Source organism: Coregonus lavaretus (genome assembly GCF_964263955.1).
Source record: "Coregonus lavaretus genome assembly, chromosome: 15".
Lineage (NCBI taxonomy): Eukaryota > Metazoa > Chordata > Actinopteri > Salmoniformes > Salmonidae > Coregonus > Coregonus lavaretus.
In genome coordinates, this window is record NC_140002.1 from 19,533,223 (window position 1) to 19,559,433 (window position 26,211).

Below are 26,211 nucleotides of genomic sequence, written 5' to 3' on the forward strand. Positions count from 1 at the left end.
CCCTCATAGCCTGGTTCCTCTCTAGGTTTCTTCCTAGGTTTTGCCTTTCTAGGGAGTTTTTCCTAGCCACCGTGCTTCTACACCTGCATTACTAGCTGTTTGGGGTTTTAGGCTGGGTTTCTGTACAGCACTTCGAGATATTAGCTGATGTAAGAAGGGCTATATAAAATAAAATTGATTGATTGATTGATAGGCTACATGTGCACCACCAAGTCAGAACAGTAGGCTAAGTTATGAGGTGGCACAGCGGTCCTTGTGGGCAAATTCTCTGGATTTATGGTGCTTTCAAGACAATTGGGAACTCTGAAAAAAACAAGGTCGAATCATGACGTCAGTGATCTTCAGGTCGGAGCTCTAGAAATCCATTGTTGAATTTGCAATTTCCAACTTGTTGTGTAATGTTTATGTCCAATGCAATGGCCGATGAGCACCGATACGTTTTATCTATAATTTCTCTTCATATGACAAGGATTGAAAAGGATTTACCAGTAGATTGTCGACGTGATTCATGATGATGACTGCTTGTCTAGCTTGCTAGCTAAGATTTTGAAAGTAAGATGTTGACATGATCAGTCCAATTAAAGCTACAGTAGATATAATGTGATTTGACGTCATTTTATCTGTGGCCAATGACCTTGAGCATTCTTGGATGGGCACTTCTAATGTAAATCTATGGCAACACCCAAGGGGGCTTGAACTTGCTAGCTCTCCCTGTAGATTTTGCGGCGACTCCCCATGAGTGACAGAACACTGAGCCAATCACGGCGCAACTAGAGAAGATTACCAACCCCTATGCTCTGTATTTTCCACTGGCTGCCCCTCCACCACAGAAAGCACTGAGCTAAGCTGAACACCTACATTTTGGAGCTGCCTTACTCAAGAAAGCAAAAAATAGACCATTTTTGTATGCGGCTTTATTAACTCAATACATGTATTTTTTTTATTTATTTTTTTGCAAACTGATATGGGACACAAAATAACATGCTAAACAGGTTGGGTTCAGAGCCCCACCTGCCCTGAATGATGGGTCGCCACTGCGCCAACGCATAGCTGGAAGATTGCTGTAGATGGCTAGGTAGGCTACGTAACTGCTCATTGATTTAATAAATTAGAGTTTTTAATCCTGATGCTGAGCTAGTGTGTAGCAGCTAATTAACAGCTGTATGACCTGTTGGTAAGATGTTATCTCCCCTGTTGACTGAGGTGAATGAAGCTACAGCAGCCACGATGATAATGTCTGGGGTAATTTTTGCTTGTTCTCCAAATAGCATTTAAGCGTTTTAAAATTGTGTAGAAATGCAGTAAATGAGCTAAAACGCTTAAATGCTATTTGGAGAACAAGCAAAAATTACCCCAGACATTATCATCGTGGCTGCTGTAGCTTCATTCACCTCAGTCAACAGGGGAGATAACATCTTACCAACAGGTCATACAGCAGTTAATTAGCTGCTACACACTAGCTCAGCATCAGGATTAAAAACTCTAATTTAGTAAATGGGAGGAAACCCCCACTCAAGACCCCCCCGGTCACTTTGACATACCCTAGATTTAGCTGAAATGATTGCCTATGATGAACATATTTCATAAGAGTTTATCCTTGCACTAATATACTGTATCAATTGCCCATGACCATAGACGTAACCGCGCGCACCCACGTTGCTTGCACGCGCACGTTTTTTTGACAGGCAAGGACACCACACTGCTTTGCTTGTGTGTGGCTGTTTGACAGATGGAGTTGGTTTGACTACGAAGTAGCACTGAAGGAATTGGGGAAATAAACAAGAATTTCGGGCTTTGCTGCCATGAGAGTTGAACAACAGAGTGAACATGGGGAAAACTCAACGAATTCGGTGAGCACTAAGTAACGGAGTGGAATGACAATGCAAGTGACATTTCAAAAGCTCTAACCTTGCATGAGATTGTTAAGAACTAACCAAAACACATAACGTTACAGCCTACATTGTCTGTGTGGACAGCCACTAAATTATATATCACGACACGACCTTATTCCTCAGTGAAACAGTGAATGACACAGTTGTTTCAATTACCTCAAGTGTGGGAAATTCTGTGTTTCTAAACGGTTGTCACTAAGTATCCTGTCCTGAAAAGATGTTTGACAATTTGTCTCGTTCAACGTATCACGACAACCAGTTGGCAAAATAGTTATGTTATTTTCAATCAATCTTTTAAATAACAACAGTAATCAGAGAAAGGTAATCTTTCAAAACCACTATAACAACATACATACCATCAGTTTTGGCATATACACCAGTGTCTTAACTGGACAAAACCCCATCAGCTTTCATTTTTTATAGTTAATCTTAAACAATATGTCTCGATCCCATTTTATAGCATGATGATAACTGTATTTTTTCCCCAATTAATGTCTATCTACAGTCATCTGTGTCAGGGGTCTGTGGTGGCTTTTTGTGTGTGTCAGAGAAACACCCACTGCCTTTGTCACTCAAACCCCGGTGGCATGGTGAGTGGAATGATAAACAGAGGCGCTAGCTATCCATGTCAGGGCCCAAAATAGAGGCGGACCAAGAGGCTAAGATAGACCCCAGCTCTCCATATAAGTCTGCATGGTCCCAGGTCTGTGTGTCTGGCTGCCTTCACACTGTTACCCTGACATGTCCACCTGCTGCTATGGGGGTGAGGGCTTTATATAGCCTCACTCCCCTTAGCTGGCCCATATTATTTTAACTGTTTAGCCACTACTGATCCGGTGTATCACTTCAAAGCCTCAGCTATGGCTGGTTAAGAATACTTTTAGTTGCATTGTATTAGGTATAAATGGATGATGACTTATGTACGCTATGAATGAGTGATGTTGAACTTACACTGAGTGTACAAAACATCAAGGACTCTACAAGGTGTCTAAAGCATTCCACAGGGATGCTGGCCCATGTTGACTCCAATCCTTCCCACAGTTGTGTCAAGTTGGCTGGATGTCCTTTGGGGGGTGGACCATTCTTGATACCAATGGGAAACTGTTGAGCGTGAAAAACCCAGCAGCGTTGCAGTTCCTGACACAAACTGGTGCGCCTGGCACGTACTACCACACCCTGTTCAAAGACACTTAAATATTTTGTCTTGCCCATTCACCCTCTGAATGGCACACATACACAATCTATGTCTCAATTGTCTCAAGGCTTAAAAATCCTTCTTTAACCTGTCTCCTCCCCTTCAGCTACACTGATTGAAGTGGATTTAACAATGACATCAATAAGGGATCATATATTTCACCTGGATTCACCTGGTCAGTCTATGTCATGGAAAGAGTAGGTGTTCTTAATGTTTTGTACACTTAGGGTATTTACCAGTCTGCGGACTTAGGTGAGACTTATCTGATCTCGCAAATTGGCAGACCGTAAACAATGGGCATAGCTTTGAGGGAATGTTTCAGTTGGTTCCATCCCATTAATGTGGCATGTTTGTAATTTGTTAAGGCAGTGTTTCCCAGGGCCTCCCAAGTAGTGCAGTGGTCTAAGGCACTGCATCGAAGTGCTAGCTGTGCCACTAGAGATCCTGGTTCGAGTCCAGGCTCTGTCGTAGCCGGCCGCGACTGGGAGACCCATGGGGCGGCGCACAATTGGCCCAGCGTCTTCCAGGGTAGGGTAGGGTTTGGCTGGCAGGGATGTCCTTGTCCCATCGCGATCTAGCGACCCCTGTGGCGGGCCCGGGCGCAGTGCACGCTGACTTGGTCGCCAGGTGTACAGTGTTTCCTCCGACACATTGGTGCGGCTGGCTTCTGGGTTAAGCGGGCACTGTGTCAAGAAGCAGTGCGGCTCGGTTGGGTTGTGTTTTGGAGGATGCACGACTCTCGACCTTCGCCTCTCCCGTGTCTGTACGGGGGTTGCAGCGATGGGACAGGGACTGTAACTACTACCAATTGGATACCACAAAATTGGGGAGAAAAAGGGGTTAAAATCCCCCCCCCCCCCAAAAAAAAAAAGGCAGTGTTTCCCGAACTGGTCCTTGTGACCCTCAGCCACTCCACATATTATATAGCACACCTGATTCAACTAGACAACTAATCAGGTGTGTTAGTGTTGGAATAGATCAAATACAGGTTTGTGCAGGACTGGGACCGGTTTGGGAAACATTGGGTTTGAGTACCGACGTGGTGGTGGAACATATGGCCTCACATAGACTCATATGGCCTCACATAGACTCCGGCAACACTACTCCAGTTAAAAATGGACCTAGTAATGTGGACTGGAGGTGACATATGCACAAATCATTTTGATATGCTCTCTGTCTCTTTTTCTCAACCCAACCTGGACTCGGGGGTAGCCGTAACATAGTAAACGTTAATCCAGTACACTCCAATTAGTATGATATGTTAAGTTTACATTTACATTTACATTTACATTTACGTCATTTAGCAGACGCTCTTATCCAGAGCGACTTACAAATAGGTGCATTCACCCTATAGCCAGTGGGATAACCACTTTACAATATTTTTATTTTATTTTATTTTTTTAGGGGGGGGGGGGGGGGGGGGTAGAAGGATTACTTTATCCTATCTCAGGTATTCCTTAAAGAGGTGGGGTTTCAAATGTCTCCGGAAGGTGGTGAGTGACTCCGCTGTCCTGGCGTCGTGAGGGAGCTTGTTCCACCATTGGGGTGCCAGAGCAGCGAACAGTTTTGACTGGGCTGAGCGGGAACTATGCTTCCGCAGAGGAAGGGGAGCCAGCAGGCCAGAGGTGGATGAACGCAATGCCCTCGTTTGGATGTAGGGACTGATCAGAGCCTGAAGGTACAGAGGTGCCGATCCCCTCACAGCTCCATAGGCAAGCACCATGGTTTTGTAACAGATGCGAGCTTCAACTGGAAGCCAGTGGAGTGTGCGGAGGAGCGGGGTGACATGAGAGAACTTGGGAAGGTTGAACACCAGACGGGCTGCGGCATTCTGGATGAGTTGTAGGGCTATGCATGACTAGTGGTAATAACTTGAATTGTTAGGCTATGCATGACCAGTGTTAACTTGAATTGTTAGGCTATGCATGACTAGTGTTAACTTGAATTGTTAGGCTATGCATGACTAGTGTTAATAACTTGAATTGTTAGGCTATGCATGACTAGTGTTAATAACTTAAATGCATGACTAGTGGTAATACCTATATTTTAATATGGTATGTATTAATTTGTGGATGTCCATCATCCATTTCGTATGATAAATTACGAATTACAATTCTTATGATATGTTACAAATTGCAATTTGTACAATATGTTACAAATTGGAATATTCGTACAATATGTTACAAATTTGAAAAACATATGATATTTTACGAATTCCAATTTGTTGTGGCTAACGTTAGCTAGGTGGCTAACGTTAGCTAGGCTAGGGGTTAAGGTTAGGGTTAGGAGTTAGGTTAAATGGTTAAAGTTAGGGGAAGGGTTAGCTAACATGCTAAGTAGTTGCAAAGTAGGTAATTAGCTGCTAAAATGCTGAAGTTGTCCATGATGAGATTATCAACCTAGCCCCAGAGACAAAAAAAATCCATCAATCTTACAGTTGTAATAAAAGAGCTCCATAGCTCATCTGAGTAATTATTACTCAGCAATACTCTGTCACGCTAATCAGGGTTAAAGGATTGGAGTTTAAAGGAAAGGACTGGAAAAGATAACCTCTAGAACGTGAACTCTTTCCAATCTTGCCAGGAAGGTCATATGAACAATTGCATACCTTCATTGTAGAGACTATTTTCACCCTAGCAACAGGTTAACGGAAAGCCTTTTGTTCTTCATTGACGTTATGTCACTCCTCAGAGCCAGATGCTGATCAACCAGCTGAGGGAGATCACTGGTATCCAAGACCCACAGATCCTCCTCAGGGCCCTTAATGTGAGTACCAAACACTGTGGACAGACAGGCAGATAGGCTTAGGTTCTGCCTGCTTAATCAGTATAACGTTGTCATATTGTAGATAGATAGATAGATAGACAGTAACCTAAGCCAACTCAAAGTTTATTGATTTCTGCTTGGTGGTCCAGGCCTATCATACACCTAAACCATTTCTTAGATATTGTTCAGCTAAATGATTGGCCTGTCTCAATGACACTATGAGAGGACTTCAAGGTAGGTCCTGAAGACACTCTGGGAACAAATGTTTTTATTACCACGTCTTGATTTGATTAATTGTGTTGTGACATGATATTAGCTGTATGCCGTGTCAGAGACCAATGATGTAGTGTCTAAGAAGACAACTGTGAGATGATGTCATGCCTACACCATTAGTCAATGAGCATGAACTAGTTGGAGGGAAAACCTGCATATAGTACATTTGAGCTATGAACATTTCAGGTCGTTGTTGCAAAAGAGTTCTCAGCAACTTACGTGCTTGAAAGTCAAAATAAAGTCCATTGTCACAGACATTTTTGTCAGCCGGCTCTCTCACCAGGCTTTTGACCATTGTCTTGAGATAGCCTATATTTCCCGGTCAGTCCCCGGAACAAATCCTTTAGAAGGACTCTGTCACGTAGAGGTCAAACTTAAGGTTAGGGGTAGCCGTTTGCCTAGATGCCAGTTTATCTCTGCTTTAGCTGCTCTGTCCTTTGTCAGAGTTGTTAATATCAGAAACAGACTGGCACCAGGCCAGGGAGTTCTGGGAAAAGACACATTGTAATGCCTACTCTTATATCTCTGATATCAGGCCAGTCAGGGGGACATCAGCCATGCTGTTGGGCTGCTGACCACACAGCCACCAGAGGAGGGCCAGGGGACTGAGGACACCCCAGACACAGAAGTCAACAGGGAGGCCTGGGGGGGCCAGAAAGGTAGGCTGGAAGTTGAGAAGGAAAGTCTCTAAGGAAAGGAGCAAAATACTGAAGGTCTGGTGATGAACGAAGAAGATAATTGGTTTCCCAATGCAAACTGATTTCTGTTGTTGAGTACATCAAAGCTATGCAAACTTGTGACTCTCCATCATTCTGAAATTTCCTCAGGTGCTCCTCCTAAAGATGACCTTCAGACAGCCATTGAGCTCAGCTTGCAAGAATCCCAGGCAGAGGAGCGAGAGCTCAACAGGTATAGTAGTCCAGTACCTCACCATTTCCCCTTTGTTTGCTGTTTTCTTGCTGAACGAAGTCACCAATTGAGAGTCATCTCTCAATTAAAAAGTTATATTATCTGAAGTGAACACAGAGGTACTGTATGAGCAATAGATAACGTCAACGAAAAAGGAATACCAGGGTCCTGTTCATAAGAGCATGCAACAGAAAATGTATTTCTTATTGGACCCTCCCCATTTTTGTCAGTTTTCTTCCATTTGGTGCCAAATGAACACAACCCAGGTGTAACTCTCAATCAGACCATTGTCTACAGTTGATGAGTGGCATGTTTTGGTGTGTTCCAGGGCGCTGGAGGCCAGCGTGGAGGACAGTGCTGCACGGGTGAAGAGGAAGCGCTGCGAGGCCCAAGGAGAGAGCTGCAGCCCTGCAGACTGGATCCGCCAGGAGGAGTGGCCCGTGGGCATCCGCAATGTGGGCAACACCTGCTGGTTCAGTGCCGTCATACAGGTGAGGTACACACAATATACACAAAAATACACAGTCATTAACAGTGTCTGCTCTGGAGCTTGCACTTTAAAATATACACAAAATATATGCACAGTAAAATAGAATTGTGCCAGTGAGATGAACAGGATAAAAAGTTAAGTAGAACATTTGGGTTTGTGCTGTGGACCTTGTTCATGCTTTGCCATTTAAGACCACCTGTTGTATCACCAGTCGGGTCCTTGCTGTTACTAAGGTTGATGTCGTACAGTAAAGGTTGTATTTGAATTTTGCAGAATCTGCAGAATCCCTTGGACTCCTATGGTCTCTATAATATGACCTTGACTTTTCTGCACCACCTCCTAATTGGTGTATATGTGATAACCATGTTTAGAACCTCTCTCCGTTTTCCGAAACCTTTCAAGACTTCTGGTGTGACTCGGTTCAAAATATTACCACTAGGAGAGAAGGCCTCAAACACATGTTTGCGTCCAATTCGCTGAACGATGTCGACTTCTGTCAAGAGATATTACCTGACTTCTCACTCTGCTTTCTCGACTGAAACCAAACATTTCAGAACATATCGTTTCAAACTGTTGCCACACAATCAAGCCATATTGTGTTAATTGAGTTGTCGGTAATACCAGGAGGATGGGGAAAGATGAGGTGCAGTGGTGGGGTAAGGGTTTTTACTTTCCAAACGCAAAAGCTTCATGGTGCTCTAATTCTATTAAGAGTCCATTCCAGACTAAATTTAGCCGGGCCTATCAGGTGGATCTGCTGAAATTCAAGCCTACATTGATATTGATAGACTGCAAGGGTAATTAAATAGTGCAGTGTTGTGATGATAGAGCGAGCGATGAACTCTGCAGCCTGGACTGAAATTAGTTTATATCTGTAGATTAGGCCAAATGGGAACGCTCATGTGTCTTAATTTAGTTCAGATATGCGCCACATCGATTAAAGCACCAAAAACCCAAAGGAAATATAATCAGGGGATAGGAATGCATGCACACATTTTGAGTGGCTGAGAAGTCGTTTGAAATCGTTGCATTTTAAATCCAGCCTTTTATTTGACTCTTTCCATCACAATTTGCCAATAGAATGTAGTTATCTGATTGAGACTCGCTGTATGACCGCATGTGGCTGTGTACTCATATTTCTGTTGTATCTGGTGTGGTACGCTTTACAGTAAGATTGTGATAAGCTGTAATTAAGTTTCTGGGAAATGAGAAAGTAGAGAAGACACACAGGCCTAATGCGATCAAAAACATGGGTATATTGTTGTTGCTTCAAAACTGCACTTAAGTCTCCATTATTTTGTATTGTATATGTTACACAGAGTTAAGATTTAGAAATAAAACACACTATAGTTCGCCAGCATCGATGAAGTGTCTTGTCACTAACTAATATAAAGATAAAATTATCTAATTTATTCGTCTTATGAGACGAAAATTACCATCACCCTGTCTCATACAGTAAAGTTATATCTCAATGGCATTTTCTTTTGTTTGCTTAACTGTGACTCTCATGTGTTAAAACCTCCATAAGTATCCTCGACAATGACATTTTACACATGAAAAGACAGACAGAGTGATGGAAAGGTGACCAATATCATCTTTGTCTCTTATTTCAGTCCCTGTTCCACCTGCCAGTGTTCCGCAGATTGGTACTTAACTACTGCCTGTCTGAGCGAATCCTGGAGAAGTGTAAGAGCCACTCGGTGAGTGTCCAATGGAGGGCCAGGAGCCCTGAGGAACAGAGAAGGGACCTTTGGGTCCCAGAGGCTGAAGAGTCAGGGGATGTCTGGCTGGTGTTAGAGGGGAAACTAGACTACAGGGTTATAGAGTGTGCATAAAGATAGTGGGTAACACTTAATAGTAACTTCCATGAAGAAGCATTGATAAACCATTTATAAACAGTGTAGGCTACATGCTATAATCAAATGTTATAAAAATGTATATACGTTTATAAGAATTATAAGAAAGGCTCATGAAAGTTATTATTAAGTGTAAGTACAAAGTTATATGGACCCCTCTGCATATGGCGATATATTGTTGAAAACAGGTAAAAAATCAGTAAAGCGTTACCCAGGTTTTCCAGTGCAGCTCTGTGAAGTGAGAAAAGCCTAACATACGCCTGTGTTCTCAGGACAAGAGGAACATAGCCTTCATGCAGGAGCTCCGCTGTCTCTTTGCTCTCATGGTGGGCTCCACTCGCAGGTTTGTGGACCCGTCTGCTGCCGTAGAGCTTTTGAGAGATGCTTTCAGATCCAGTGAGGCCCAACAGGTACACACTGAGGTCCAACAGGTACACGCACACGTGCATGCACACTTGTGTCAGTGCATGCGCACACACGCACACACACACACACACACACACACACACACACACACACACACACACACACACACACACACACACACACACACACACACACACCTGGGTCATGGACACCACTTTACAACAACTGCTTTGTATACAAAGATGTTAATTTCAGATGTGTTAATTCTAGGATGTGAGTGAGTTCACCCACAAACTCCTTGACTGGCTTGAAGATGCCTTTCAGCTGGCTGCTAATGGAAAGTAAGTCAAGGATTTGATCCTTAACAGTCAGTTCTGTACGAAAGCACATATTTATTGTCATAGCTAACCAGGGACGCAACTTTCACTGGGGACATGTTCCCCCCACATTCTGAGATTGCCTAGTTTTATCATTGGAATGTGATACAAAACAAGGCAACGGTGTGCTTTAGGACCATGCAGACACCACCGAGCAGTCGGGTAGGCTGTTTGGAGTGTTTATCCGACTGGATAAAAAAATTAAAAAATAAAATATTATGTCCCCTCCACTTCTAAAACCAAAGTTGCGCCCACTTCTAAAACCAAAGTTGCGCCCCTGTAGCTAACTAAGATTCCATAGCTACTGTAATTGGTTCAGCTATCTGACATTGTCGTTCCATTATTGACATTCCAGTACTGTAGTCCCGTGTAGCTCAGTTGGTAGAGCATGGCGTTTGCAACGCCAGGGTTGTGGGTTCGTTTCCCACGGGGGGCCAGTATGAAAAATAAATAAATAATAATAATAATAAAATGTATGCACTCACTAACTCTAAGTCGCTCTGGATAAGAGCGTCTGCTAAATGACTAAAATGTAAATATAAATGTACTGAACATAAAATAAGTATTCCTATTACTGTACCAGTATTATTTGTGTCTTGACGTACAATAAATCAGATATTGAATTGCTCGAGGTATAAAAGTGATCTTATCTTTAGTAGCCCGGAAGATAAAAAAGAAAACCCAATGGTTCAGCTGTTCTATGGGACATTTGTGGCAGAGAGAACTCATGCGGGTAAGTATAGAATGGACATTTCATTTTGGTTATACTGTAGGGCCTTGAGTATTTCCTGATCACCTGACCTGACCAGGAAAAGCTCGTTTTTAGGCTATGACCGTAGTCACTATCATTAAAGGGCTATGACCCTGTATGACTAGTCATAATCTGATACAGCCATTTTGTAGGCCCCAGAGTTTTTCCTGCTGAGGTCACATGGTGAAGAAAAACTCCTGACCCTTCTTATGCAATCCGTATTCTTTCTGTCAATTCACATCGATGTTTGACCATGTGTAGGCAAGACCTTATCCAACATCGAGCAGTTTGGCCAGTACCCCTTACAAGTGAACGGTTTCAACAACTTGGATGAATGTCTTGAAGGCGCCATGGTAGAAGGGGAGATTGAAGCCCTACATTCGGATCAAACCATTTCGTCTGGCAGCGAGGTGAGCATGCCAAACTCCTAGCTTTATGTTTACTCTGAAAGTTGTTGTGAATGTTAAGCCAAGTAAATATGAATGTAAATGTAATAGAAATAGAAATGTATATGGAAATGTTAATTTGGATGTGAATTCTCTCTGTTCCAGAGGTGGTTCTCAAAGTTACCACCAGTGTTGACCTTTGAACTGTCCAGGTTTGAATTCAACCAGTCTTTAGGACGCCCAGAAAAGATTCACAAGAAACTAGAGTTCCCACAAATCATATATATGGACAGGTGAGCTGTTTGATATTCATTTGAGAAAAAAACAAAATCTATGTATATTTACAGTGGGGGAAAAAAGTATTTAGTCAGCCACCAATTGTGCAAGTTCTCCCACTTAAAAAGATGAGAGAGGCCTGTAATTTTCATCATAGGTACACGTCAACTATGACAGACAAAATTAGAAAAAAAAATCCAGAAAATCACATTGTAGGATTTTTAATGAATTTATTTGCAAATTATGGTGGAAAATAAGTATTTGGTTAATAACAAAAGTTTCTCAATACTTTGTCATATACCCTTTGTTGGCAATGACACAGGTCAAACGTTTTCTGTAAGTCTTCACAAGGTTTTCACACACTGTTGCTGGTATTTTGGCCCATTCCTCCATGCAGATCTCCTCTAGAGCAGTGATGTTTTGGGGCTGTCGCTGGGCAACACGGACTTTCAACTCCCTCCAAAGATTTTCTATGGGGTTGAGATCTGGAGACTGGCTAGGCAACTCCAGGACCTTGAAATGCTTCTTACGAAGCCACTCCTTCGTTGCCCGGGCGGTGTGTTTGGGATCATTGTCATGCTGAAAGACCCAGCCACGTTTCATCTTCAATGCCCTTGCTGATGGAAGGAGGTTTTCACTCAAAATCTCACGGTACATGGCACCATTCATTCTTTCCTTTACACGGATCAGTCGTCCTGGTCCCTTTGCAGAAAAACAGCCCCAAAGCATGATGTTTCCACCCCCATGCTTCACAGTAGGTATGGTGTTCTTTGGATGCAACTCAGCATTCTTTGTCCTCCAAACACGACAAGTTGAGGCTTTGTTACTTTGGTCCCAGCTCTCTGCAGGTCATTCACTAGGTCCCCCTGTGTGGTTCTGGGATTTTTGCTCACCGTTCTTGTGATCATTTTGACCCCACGGGGTGAGATCTTGCGTGGAGCCCCAGATCGAGGGAGATTATCAGTGGTCTTGTATGTCTTCCATTTCCTAATAATTGCTCCCACAGTTGATTTCTTCAAACCAAGCTGCTTACCTATTGCAGATTCAGTCTTCCCAGCCTGGTGCAGGTCTACAATTTTGTTTCTGGTGTCCTTTGACAGCTCTTTGGTCTTGGCCATAGTGGAGTTTGGAGTGTGACTGTTTGAGGTTGTGGACAGGTGTATTTTATACTGATAACAAGTTCAAACAGGTGCCTTTAATACAGGTAACGAGTGGAGGACAGAGGAGCCTCTTAAAGAAGAAGTTACAGGTCTGTGAGAGCCAGAAATCTTGCTTGTTTGTAGGTGACCAAATACTTATTTTCCACCATAATTTGCAAATCAATTCATTAAAAATCCTACAATGTGATTTTCTGGATTTTTCTTTCTCAATTTGTCTGTCATAGTTGACGTGTACATATGATGAAAATTACAGGCCTCTCTCATCTTTTTAAGTGGGAGAACTTGCACAATTGGTGGCTGACTAAATACTTTTTTCCCCCACTGTATGTGTGTTCATATGTATCTAAACATATGCAGTGCTGTGAAAATGTATTTGCCCCCTTTCAAATTTTATCTACTTTTGCATATTTTTGATACTGAATGTTATCAGATCTTCAACCAACACCTAATATTAGATCAAGGGAACCTGAATGAACAAATAACACAACAATTACATACTTATTTCATTTATTTCATAAACAAAGTTATGCAAAACCCAATGCTCCTGTGTGAAAAAGTAATTGCCCCCTTACACTCAATAACTGGTTGTGCCACCTTTAGCTGCAATGACTCCAACCAAACTCTTCCTGTAGTTGTTGATCAGTTTCTCACGTCGCTGTGGAGGTAGTGTGATGGTTTATATTTAAGCAATAAGGCCCAAGGGGTGTGGTATATGGCCAATATACCATGGCTAAGTGCTGTTCTTACGCATGACGCAATGCAGAGTGCCTGTATACAGTCCTTAGCCGTGGTATATTGGCCATATACTGTAACACAAAACCCCGAGGTGCCTTATTGCTATTATAAACTGGTTACCAATGTAATTAGAACAGTAAAAATAAATGTTTTGCTATACCCCGTGGTATACGGTCTGATATACCATGGCTGTCAGCCAATCAGCATTCAGGGCTTGAACCACCCAGTTTATAATCATATTGAGTATCGGCATTCATTTAGACTGACCATTGTATTGCATTGTAATGATGATACTGTAAGTGGGGAATCCGAGTCAAATAAACTTTTGTTGTGGTAAACTAAGTTTACTGTATGCGAACAGATACCTTCACAAGAACAATGAGCAGACCCACAACAGGAGAGGAGAGGTGAAGAGACTGAAGGAGCAGCTCATAGTCCTGCAGCAGAAACTGGAATGGTGAGTTTACTATCGAGTTTACTGTTTGTAAAGCAGGGTGACACATCAGGTTTGTACACGCCAATACACGTGTTCTTTTAGTTAATCATTTTTCATTGAAAAAGTCAGTGATGACTGCAACAGGATGGATACCTCCAAATGTGTCCATTGAAAGTGAATGAATCATGAGTTAGTAGAAAAACTGTCATACACGCAGTGGTCCCATAATATTAGTATTTTGATTCACGTAGGAAATGTCCTGCTCATGAGTCATGACCGACAATGTTATTGATGAAACTTGCTTGTAATTGTTTGCCAATTTACTGTCAGTTCAACCTCTGTCTCCTTCTGTTTCCAGCTACAGAAACTATGGCTCAGGGCCGACAAAGTATCCCCTGGCAGACATGTTACAGTACGTGTTGGAGTTTGCCTCCACTAAGCCCACTAGTGTCTCCCCAGCTGAAGATGTGAGGCTGGGTGCCTCTTCCCCCACTCCCCCCAGCAGCAACACCCAGCATACAGAGGCCAACCCTGACGACACCAGGCAAGGACCTCTTGGACAACTTTGTCTCACTAGTCAAGGCTATGAGTGAATTTCTAGTTTATTGTGCTTACACAAAATCTAGTCCTGCCACACTTACCGTTACTCAATATGACCGCAGTGCCAGCTGCTGAAGAGAGCGTAAACACTTTGTTACGTGTTCCTACCTAGAATGTCAATGTGAAGTCAGTCAATTCAGGACATAATTGAAAATCAGTTAATACATTTGAAACTCCTAGTAAAAAATGATGGGAAATAGATTTCTATTTATTCCATTTAATTTCTGAAATGAAATTTACCAAAACCCTGTAATGTTTTACCTGTTAGCCTATGTATAGTACATCAGTCACTGTCTTTACTGTATTTTTTCATGCCAACCCCATTTGTTTACATCCTGCTTTTCCTCTGTGGGTCTCCTCAGTCAGTGCCAGGAGCCAGGAGACACAGGCCCATCCGACAGCACCACCTGCCAGCAACAGCCCCCCTCGGGCCAGAGGACACCCATCTACAAGCCCTTCACCCAGTGCAGACCCCCCATGGATACCCCACCTCACCCCGCCCCTCACAGTGTGACCGAGGAAGAGCTGCGCTTTGTCAAGACCTGCCTGCAGCGCTGGAGGACAGAGGTGGAGAACAACATGAACGGTACAGTGATTTACACCTTGATTCACTAATGATAACCTCTCTGTATTTGGGGTCAAAATATTTTATTTTTTATTGTACATTAAAGCCACACTGTAAGATATGCATAGCACCAACATTTTAGCAATGGATCTAATACATCCCATGACATTTTGACATGCAAATAGTACTTGATTTATATCATATATCTGTAGTGATTGGGAAATTACATTCCATGAGAGCAAGTTTAATTTTTAAAGATGATTTGAAGCTATATTTGATCATGCTAATTTACTGTACATTTCTAGTGATCGTTTTTCAATTGGATGTGTATCATGAGCTGAAAGCCTATCCTGGCTGTCAGTCAGTTATCCCAGAGTGTCTACTCTAGAGAGTGTGTGTGTGTGTGTGTGTGTGTGTGTGTGTGTGTGTGTGTGTGTGTGTGTGTGTGTGTGTGTGTGTGTGTGTGTGTGTGTGTGTGTGTGTGTGTGTGTGTGTGTGTGTGTGTGTGTGTGTGTGTGTGTGTGTGTGTGTGTGTGTGTGTGTCTGGCACGGCCCCAGGTGCACTGCATTGATCTGTGTGTCTGTGTCTCGGTGCTCAGAGCTAAAGGCCAGCATCGACAGGGTCAGCCTTGCACTGGAGGCCATGTACTCGGATAACAGCCTGTGTCAGGTAAGATCCCTCGTACTCATCTATCTGACATTCTGTGTCAGGTTAAAGCATGTGATACACTAATATCACTTTGTCAGGTTGAACATGTGTCACAAGCGTTGCATAATGATTCATCTCAGAACCCAGACCCAAATCTTGTGTAGGTACTCGATTTAGCATTTTGTTAACGGTCTGTCACAAGAGACAAGACTGATTAACAGTATCCCACACACTGAAAAACATTCTTACAATGTTTCCATTGGCAATGAGTGAGATATTGTTGCCTTAGCATGTGTGCATTATCACATTATCACGATGCAGCACCATTGTGGGTGGGAACAGAGAGTGCATGGGTGTTGAATGTCATGAGAAGTTAATAACAAGAATGTAATGAGTTCAGTATATGTAATGAGATGCCATGGCATGCTATGCTATGCTAGTAACAAAGCAGAGGTTATAAAAAGCTTTTGGTTGATGTGTGCAGAAGCAATTATAGAATGTCTGAAACATTTTTAGTCCTAATCCTTTGTTTAATGTGTACACGTGCCAATACCGAAGATTTCTGCTGAAACATGAATTTCTGGGACCTAAAGTTCTTGTTTGAATGTGCACCGGCCAATACAGAAAGATTCGGCTGAAACTTCTACTTTTCTGGTCCTAACCTCTTGTTTGACGTGTGAAGGTGCCGTACAGGCTTCACGCTGTCCTCGTCCACGAGGGCCAAGCCTCGGCCGGCCACTACTGGGCTTATATCTACGACCACGCCAACCAGCGCTGGATGAAGTACAACGACGTCATCGTCAGCGAGTCCTCCTGGGAGGAGCTGGTCAGAGACTCGTACGGAGGCATGACCAACGCCAGCGCCTATTGTCTAATGTACATCGACGACAGGCTGCCTCACCTCATCGCAGGTACCCATATCCCTCCACCCCATTCCACTGAGAAACTAGCTATGGTTCTTTACTGGTTCTAACAGCAGACTTATCAGCTTGCTGCCAGCTCTTAGCAAACTGCTACTTCTCTGTAAATAAATTAACAACAGACTTTCAGCATGCTTATAGAGAAGGGCACTCAACATGTACTACACTGACACAAATGACTGATGATTGGTTGAAAGAAATGGATAATAAGAAGAGCTATACTGTTAGATTTCAGTGCAGCCTTTGATATGATTAACCATACCTGTTGTTGAGGAAACTTGTGTGTTATGGCTTTTCAACCTCTGCCATATCGTGGATTCAGCGCTATCTATCTAATAGAACTCAGAGGTTATTTCTTTAATGGAAGCTTCTCTAATGTCAAACATGTAAAGTGTGGTGTACCGCAGGGCAGCTCTCTAGGCCCTCTACTCTTTTCTATTTTTACCAATGACCTGCCATTAAACAAAGCATGTGTGTCCATGAATGCTGATGATTCAACCATATACACATCAGCAACTACAGCTAATGAAGTCACTGAAACCCTTAACAAAGAGTTGAAGTCTGTTTTGGAATGGGTGGCCATTGTATTTGGTACAAATCATTCCCTAAGTTCTAGACCTCAGCTGAATCTGGTAATGAATGGTGTGGCTGTTGAACAAGTTGAGGAGAAGTAAATTACTTGGTGTCACCTTAGATTGTAAACTGTCATGGTCAAAACATATAGATTCAATGATTGTAAAGATGGGGAGAGTTCTGTCTGTAATAAAAAGATGCTCTGCTTTTTTGACACCACATTCCACAAAGCAAGTCCTGCAGGCTCTAGTTTTATCTTATCTTGATTATTGTACTCTGATATGGTCAAGTAACTGATAGATGCACACACACACTACATGTTAATGTTTTTAAATGTCTGTAAATTGTAAAGTGTTTTGTCTGTAATGTATTTTTCGTTATATGTCGGACTCCAGTAAGACTAGCTGTCGCCATTGGCGTCGGCTAATGGGTATCCCAAAAAAATTATCAAATAGAATGTATTCCAGGGACCAAAAACATATCAGCTAAATTAATTTGGACTGAAATCGTGCTCAGCTAAATTAATTTGGACTGCCTGCTGGCACTGTCCAGCGAGCAGAGCTCCATGTCTCTTTGAGCACACAGATGCCACAGCAGGTACGCTTGGCCTCAGGGCAAGTATCAAGCCCCAGCCCAGGGCCAAACAGAAGGCTCAAGTTGACATGTCACAGTGCTGTTTACATCTAACCATACCTATACTGTATCTACACTATATATACAAAAGTATGTGGACACCCCTTCAAATTAGTGGATTCGGCTATTTCAGCCACACCTGCTGACAGGTGTATAAAATCGAGCACACAGCCATGCAATTGCCATAGACAAACATTGGCAGTAGAATGGCCTTACTGAAGAGCTCAGTGACTTTCAATGTGGCACCGTCATAGGATGCCACTTTTCCAACAAGTCAGTTCGTCAAATATCTGCACTGCTAGAGCTGCCCCGGTCAACTGTAAGTGCTGTTATTGTGAAGTGGAAAAGTCTAGGAGCAACAACGGCTCAGCTGCGAAGTGGTAGGCCACACAAGCTCACAGAACGGGACCGCTAAGTGCTGAAGTGCGTAGCGCGTAAAAATCGTCTGTCCTCAGTTGCAACACTCACTACCGAGTTCCAAACTGCCTCTGGAAGCAATGACAGCACAAGAACTGTTCGTCGGGAGCTTCATGAAATGGGTTTCCATGGCCAAAGAGCTGCACACAAGCCTAAGATCACCATGCGCAATGCCAAGCGTCAGCTGGAGTGGTGTAAAGCTCGCCGCCATTGGACTCGGTAGCAGTGGAAACGCGTTCTCTGGAGTGATGAATCATGCTTCACTATCTGGCAGTCCGACGGACTAATCTGGGTTTGGTGGATGCCAGGAGAACGCTACCTGCCCCAATGAATAGTGCCAACTGTACAGCTTGGTGGAGGAGGAATAATGGTCTGGGGCTGTTTTTCATGCTTCGGTCTAGGCCCCTTAGTTCCAGTGAAGGGAAAATCTTAACGCTACAGCATACAATGACATTCTAAACAATTCTGTGCTTCCAACTTTGTGGCAACAGTTTTGGGAAGGCCCTTTACTGTTTCAGCATGACATTGCCCCCGTGCACAAAGCGAGGTCCATACAGAAATGGTTTGTTGAGATCGGTGTGGAAGAACTTGACTGGCCTGCACAGAGCCCTGACCTCAACCCCATCGAACACCTTTGGGATGAATTGGAATGCTGACTGCGAGCCAGGCCTAATCGCCCAACATCAGTGCCCGACCTCACTAATGCTCTTGTGGCTGAATGGAAGCAAGTCCCCGCAGCAATATTTCAACATCTAGTGGAAAGCCTTCCCAGAAGAGTGGAGGCTGTTATAGCAGCAAAGAGGGGACTAACTCCATTATTAATGTCCATGATTTTGGAATGAGATGTTCGACAAGCAGGTGTCCACATACTTTTGGTCATGTAGTGTATACCTGCTATATCTGTCCACACTGTAACTGCTTCACTTGATCTATACATAAATACATTTATGAATATCCAATACATGGCCTGACCAGGTGTTAGGTTTTGTAGACCTGACCGGTTTATCTACATAGTTTTTCAGTGTATGCTGCTTAGTAGTTTAGGTTACTATTGACTGTTATCAGTTAGCTCGTTGTGATTGTTATATTTATGATATATTATGTCCACAGAGGACACAGATGACGAGACAGGCCAGGTCATGCAGGCCATGGATTCCCTGCCACCCATCCTCAGGCGCTACGTGCGCGAGGACAACCGCTGGTTCCAGCAGGAGCTCAAGGAGTGGGAAGACCAGTTCTGCCAGCAGCCACAGGAGGAACCATCAACCCCCACAGCAGCCGTCACCTCCACTCGTGCTCCCAGTAAAGACGACCCAGCAGAACCAGTCCCCCAACCTGGGCCTGCCCAGGAACCCACTGGGGAACAGGAACATGAGGCAGAATCGGTTGTTAAACCAGCTATGGAATCTGGAGGTTGGTCTGGACATACATTTATATGTCAGAGTTACACAATTCTGGTCTTTGAGGGTGGCGGTGTATGCTGGTTTTCATCCTTGTCTTTTAGTCACCACATTTGGCCAAGCACTATTGTCTCTGTCTGTCTGTCTGTCTGCCGATGGTGATGAATCAGTTTCGCTCTCTCCATAAAATTGATAAAGTTTATTTAATTCAAAATTTCAATTAAGCACTAGTGAAAAATTTAAACCAGCAGGACTGCAGGAGACTGTATACAGTCTTTAAGATCTGAGTTCTGACTATAGTTTCCTGTTCCACTCATGGTCCTTGTCCTGTTTCAGAGCCAGTTCCAACAAGCCAGCCCCAGTCCCCGGTCCCTGTGTCACCGGAGAGCACTGGCAGCAGCCCAGAGGAGAGCAACCACCAGGCTGTCTCTGTCTCTGGCACTGTCTCGCCAGAGCCTTGCCAACATACCAGTGAGGACGAGGAGGGGCAGCAACACAGACAGGTGGGCAGGGTGAAAAGAGGGATCTGGGGTTGTCATATGAGCACCCATTGAATAAAGATCATATACTCTATCTAGGCCACATACACATATATACCTAGGGCTATATCTCTTACTTCCCTGTTGCATAGTGATAGCTGCTGCTACTGGATGTTTTGGGTGTGACATTAGGATGAGTCATGACATTGGGGTGATACATGGGTTCAGTGTGAGATAAACAACAACAAATAACTCAGAGAATAACTCCCTTTTCTATTTTATATATCTTTCTTTTAGACAGTGGCTATGTGTAGTCCAAAGGCAGCTGTGTTTACCGCTAGGCCAACCTGCAACCTGCAATCTCGTCTCAGTTTTAACCAAGTCTTTTGTGAGATTGTACGTGTGAGCTTCATTTTTGTTTCAATATGTCATTTCGTACTAGTTGTGTTTGGACAAAGACAGTCTTGTTAGTATACAATAGTATTTTTCCAACTATTTAGCGAAATCCCCTTTCCCCACATACCACACCCCCCTCCCTGGAGGTGATAAGGCCCTAGCAGCCAGTCACTGGACACCCTCCCCTGGCCATCCCAACAGCATTCCACATAGTCCTCAGCTGGTTTATCACTGGGGGATGTTGAGGAGACTCTGTCAGGAGGTGCAGGAGCTGTGGCCAGTGACAGGCATGGCTTTAAATAGAACCTTTAGCTTTTTATATCCCTTACTGTACTTTACGGTTGGTTAGTTTGAGAGTTCTGGCGTATTCCAGCGACAAGCCGTGGGTTGGTTGCTTGCTCGGACTGATGCTCGTTTTCAGGACTGTGAAATGTTTTGAGAATGCTTCTGTGAATGCTGATGACGTGGCTTTTGTCAACATTGAGTGACGACATAATTTTGTGAATGTTTATGAAACGTAGGCATATTACCTGTTGACAAGGATCCATTGCGATATATCAGTTGCTCTTTGTTGTCAGACTGATAGTAGTATCAGTAGTATCTGAATGTTAGGTCTAGATTTGACACGCCTTATGCTTAATATAACTGTAATCGGGGCTTGTGTCACATATTCCATTGCTTGCTGGACAGACTACCTACCTGGGCAAACTGCAAACTTTAATCATAAATGGTGTACATGTGACCTCTAGTGGTCAGTGCATATAGTCCTGAATGAATCCCAATTGTTTTTGTTTTTGTTTATGGACCTTCCGTTATTTTAAAGATCAAACTAAGTTCATGCACAGTAAATGTACATTTTATGACTCAGTTTATCAATCGAAAGAGGATCCAGTCAGAAAAATCATTCTATTTTATTTCAATTATACAGTGCATTCGGAAAGTATTCAGACCCCTTCACTTTTTCCATTTTTGTTACGTTACAGCCTTATTCTAAAATGGATTAAATTGTTTTTTTCCGTCATCAATCTACACACAATACCCCATAATGACTGAGCAAAAACAGGTTTTGTTAAAATTGTGCAAATGTATAAAAAATTACTGGCTTCTGTCTGGCCACTCTACCATAAAGGCCTGATTTGGTGGAGTGCTTCAGAGATGGTTGTCCTTCTGGAAGGTTCTCCCATCTCCACAGAGGAACTCTGGAGCTCTGTCAGTGTGACCATCGGATTCTTGGTCACCTCCCTGTCCAAAGCCCTTCTCCCCCGATTGCTCAGTTTGGCCGGGCGGCCAGCTCTAGGAAGAGTCTTGGTGGTTCCAAACTTCTTCCAGTTCAGAATGATGGAGGCCGATGTGTTCTTGGGGACCTTCAATGCTTCCACATTTTTTTGGTACACTTCACCAGGTCTGTGCCTCGACACAATCCTGTCTCGCAGCTCTACGGACAATTCCTTTGACCTCATGGCTTGGTTTTTGCTCTGACATGCACTGTCAACTGTGGGAACTTATATAGACAGGTGTGTGCCTTTCAAAATAATGTCCAATCAATTGAATTTACCACAGGTGGACTCCAATGAAGTTGTAGAAACATCTCAAGGATGACCAATGGAAACAGGATGCACCTGAGCTCAATTTCGAGTCTCATAGCAAAGGGTCTCGCTTCATCATTATGGGGTATTGTGTGTAGATTGATGAGGACATTTTTTTATTTAATCAATTTTAGAATAAGGCTGTAACGTAACAAAATGTGGAAAAGGTAAAGGGGTCTGAATACTTTCCTAATGCACTGTATATGCTGTAATTAAAGTTTTCATTGTTTAAGCATTAGACATTTTTGGGGGGGTTACAGACTTTTTTTATTACCAGACAAGTATGCAGGTTAGGCAACTATATGCCTAAGACTTTATCTAGCAAAAAATATATATTAAAAAGTGTATGTATGTACAGTGGGGTAAAAAGGTATTTAGTCAGCCACCAATTGTGCAAGTTCTCCCACTTAAAAAGATGAGAGAGGCCTGTAATTTTCATCATAGGTACACGTCAACTATGACAGACAAAATGAGAGAAAAAAAATCCAGAAAATCACATTGTAGGATTTTTAATGAATTTATTTGCAAATTATGGTGGAAAATAAGTATTTGGTCAATAACAAAAGTTTCTCAATACTTTGTTATATACCCTTTGTTGGCAATGACACAGGTCAAACGTTTTCTGTAAGTCTTCACAAGGTTTTCACACACTGTTGCTGGTATTTTGGCCCATTCCTCCATGCAGATCCCCTCTAGAGCAGTGATGTTTTGGGGCTGTCGCTGGGCAACACGGACTTTACACGGTTCAGTCGTCCTTGTCCCTTTGCAGAAAAACAGCCCCAAAGCATGATGTTTCCACCCCCATGCTTCACAGTAGGTATGGTGTTCTTTGGATGCAACTCAGCATTCTTTGTCCTCCAAACACGACGAGTTGAGTTTTTACCAAAAAGTTCTATTTTGGTTTCATCTGACCATATGACATTCTCCCAATCCTCTTCTGGATCATCCAAATGCACTCTAGCAAACATCAGACGGGCCTGGACATGTACTGGCTTAAGCAGGTGGACACGTCTGGCACTGCAGGATTTGAGTCCCTGGCGGCGTAGTGTGTTACTGATGGTAGGCTTTGTTACTTTGGTCCCAGCTCTCTGCAGGTCATTCACTAGGTCCCCCCGTGTGGTTCTGGGATTTTTTCTCACCGTTCTTGTGATCATTTTGACCCCACGGGGTGAGATCTTGCGTGGAGCCCCAGATCGAGGGAGATTATCAGTGGTCTTGTATGTCTTCCATTTCCTAATAATTGCTCCCACAGTTGATTTCTTCAAACCATGCTGCTTACCTATTGCAGATTCAGTCTTCCCAGCCTGGTGCAGGTCTACAATTTTGTTTCTGGTGTCCTTTGACAGCTCTTTGGTCTTGGCTATAGTGGAGTTTGGAGTGTGACTGTTTGAGGTTGTGGACAGGTGTCTTTTATACTGATAACAAGTTCAAACAGGTGCCATTAATACAGGTAACGAGTGGAGGACAGAGGAGCCTCTTAAAGAAGAAGTTACAGGTCTGTGAGAGCCAGAAATCTTGCTTGCTTGTAGGTGACCAAATACTTATTTTCCACCATAATTTGCAAATAAATTCATTAAAAATCCTACAATGTGATTTTCTGGAAAAAAAATGCTCAATTTGTCTGTCATAGTTGACGTGTACCTATGATGAAAATTACATTCCTCTCTCATCTTTTTAAGTGGGAGAACTTGCACAATTGGTGGCTGACTAAATACTTTTTTCCCCCACTGTATATATATATATATATATATATATATATATATATATATATATATATATATATACAGTACCAGTCAGAGGTTTGGACACACCTACTCATTCAAGGGTTTTTCTTTATTTTTACTAGTTTCTACATTGTAGAATAATAGTGAAGACATCAAAACTATGAAATAACACATATGGTGTTAAACAAATGAAAATATATTTTAGATTTTAGATTCTTCAAAGTAGCCACCCTTTGCCTTGATGACAGCTTTGCACACTCTTGGCATTCTCTCAACCAGCTTCATGAGGAATGCTTTTCCAACAGTCTTGAAGGACTTTCCACATATGCTGAGCACTTGTTGGCTGCTTTTCCTTCACTCTGAAGTCCAACTCATCCCAAACCATCTCAATTGGGTTGAGGTTGGGTGATTGTGGAGGCCAGGTCATCTAATGCAGCACTCCATCACTCTCCTTGGTCAAATAGCCCTTACACAGCCTGGAGGTGTGTTTTGGGTCATTGTCCTGTTGAAAAACAAATGTCCCAATAAGCGCAAACCAGATGGGATGGCGTATCGCTGCAGACTGCTGTGGTAGCCATGCTGGTTAAGTGTGCCTTGAATTCTAAATAAATCACGGACAGTGTCACCAGCAAAGCATCCCCATACCATCACACCTCCTCCTCTATGCTTCACGTTGGGAACTACACATGCGTAGATCATCCGTTCACCTACTTTGCGTCTCACAAAGACACGGCGGTTGGAACCAAAAATCTCAAATGTGGACTCATCAGACCAAAGGACAGATTTCCACCGGTTTAATGTCCATTGCTAATGTTTCTTGGCCCAAGCAAGTCTCTTCTTCTTATTGGTGTCCTTTAGTAGTGTTTTCTTTGCAGCAATTTGACCATGACGGCCTGATTCACACAGTCTCCTCTGAACAGTTGATGTTGAGATGTCTCTGTTACTTGAACTCTGTGAAGCATTTATTTGGGCTGAAATTTCTGAGGTGCAGTTATTCTAATGAACTTATCATCTGCAGCAGAGGTAACTCTGGGTCTTCCTTTCCTGTGGCGTTCCTCATGAGAGCCAGTTTCATCATAGCGCTTCATGGTTTTTGTGACTGCACTTGAAGAAATGTTCAAAGTTCTTGAAATGTTCCGGATTGACTGACCTTCATGTCTTAAAGTAATGATGAACTGTCATTTCTCTTTGCTTATTTGAGCTGTTCTTGCCATAATATGGACTTTTTCTTTTACCAAATAGGGCTATCTTCTGCATTTACATTTACATTTACGTCATTTAGCAGACGCTCTTATCCAGAGCGACTTACAGTTAGTGAGTGCATACATTATTTTTATTTTTTCATACTGGCCCCCCGTGGGAATCGAACCCACAACCCTGGCGTTGCAAACGCCATGCTCTACCAACTGAGCTACATCCCTGCCAGCCATTCCCTCCCCTACCCTGGATGACGCTGGGCCAATTGTGCGCCGCCCCATGGGTCTCCTGGTCGCGGCCGGCTACGACAGAGCCTGGATTCGAACCAGGATCTCTAGTGGCACAGCTAGCACTGCGATGCAGTGCCTTAGACCACTGCGCCACTCGGGAGACCCATTTGTATACCACCCCTTTACATTTGCACAACACAACTGATTGGCTCAAACACATTAAGAAGGAAAGAAATTCCACAAATTAACTTAAGACGAAAAAGTGTTAAACAAATCAAAATATATTTGATATTTTAGATTCTTCAAAGTAGCCACCCTTTGCCTTGATGACAGCTTTGCACGCTCTTGGCATTCTCTCAACCACCTTCATGAGGTAGTCACCTGGAATGCATTTCAATTAACAGGTGTGCCTCCTTAAAAGTTAATTTGTGGAATTTCTTTCCTTCTTAATGCGTTTGAGCCAATCAGTTCTGTTGTGACAAGGTAGGTGGGGGGGTATTTGGTAAAAGACCAAGTCCATATTATGGCAAGAACAGCTCAAATAAGCAAAGAGAAACGACAGTCCATCATTACTTTAAGACATGAAGGTCAGTCAATCTGGAAAATTTCAAGAACTTTAAACGTTTCTTCAAGTGCAGTCACAATAACCATGAAGCGCTATGACCGCCACAGGAATGGAAGTCACGGACACCTCTCAACATCAACTGTTCACAGGAAACTGTGTGAATCAGGCCTTCATGGTCGAATTGCTGCAAAGAAACCACTACTAAAGGACACCGATAAGAAGAAGAGACCTGCTTGGGCCAAGAAACACCAGCAATGGACATTAGACCGGTGGAAATTTGTCTTTGGTTCCAACCGCCGTGTGTTTGTGAGACGTGGTGTGGGTTCACAGATGATCTCTGCTTGCGTAGTTCCCACCGTAAAGCATGGATGAGGAGGTGTTATGGTGTGGGGGTGCTTTGCAGGTGACA

The 26,211-nt window shown here is 43.1% G+C and overlaps 1 protein-coding gene across 1 annotated transcript in view; it reads left to right on the forward strand.

Moving 5' to 3' along the window:
• Positions 1 to 1,802: 1,802 nt before the first annotated feature.
• The window catches only part of LOC311142224 (ubiquitin carboxyl-terminal hydrolase 28-like), a gene marked incomplete at both ends in the record, with an annotated part of 45,253 nt that continues 20,844 nt past the window's right edge, over positions 1,803 to 26,211 (forward strand). The window contains 18 exons of the mRNA XM_084177831.1: positions 1,803 to 1,850; positions 5,779 to 5,853; positions 6,662 to 6,785; positions 6,954 to 7,035; positions 7,364 to 7,526; positions 9,139 to 9,225; positions 9,654 to 9,812; positions 10,018 to 10,088; positions 10,781 to 10,857; positions 11,137 to 11,285; positions 11,427 to 11,554; positions 13,776 to 13,889; positions 14,227 to 14,412; positions 14,831 to 15,054; positions 15,633 to 15,703; positions 16,365 to 16,593; positions 19,336 to 19,638; positions 19,962 to 20,128. Of these exons, the coding sequence (XP_084033957.1) occupies positions 1,803 to 1,850; positions 5,779 to 5,853; positions 6,662 to 6,785; positions 6,954 to 7,035; positions 7,364 to 7,526; positions 9,139 to 9,225; positions 9,654 to 9,812; positions 10,018 to 10,088; positions 10,781 to 10,857; positions 11,137 to 11,285; positions 11,427 to 11,554; positions 13,776 to 13,889; positions 14,227 to 14,412; positions 14,831 to 15,054; positions 15,633 to 15,703; positions 16,365 to 16,593; positions 19,336 to 19,638; positions 19,962 to 20,128 (2,457 nt within the window). The remainder of the gene's footprint in view (positions 1,851 to 5,778; positions 5,854 to 6,661; positions 6,786 to 6,953; positions 7,036 to 7,363; positions 7,527 to 9,138; positions 9,226 to 9,653; positions 9,813 to 10,017; positions 10,089 to 10,780; positions 10,858 to 11,136; positions 11,286 to 11,426; positions 11,555 to 13,775; positions 13,890 to 14,226; positions 14,413 to 14,830; positions 15,055 to 15,632; positions 15,704 to 16,364; positions 16,594 to 19,335; positions 19,639 to 19,961; positions 20,129 to 26,211) is intronic.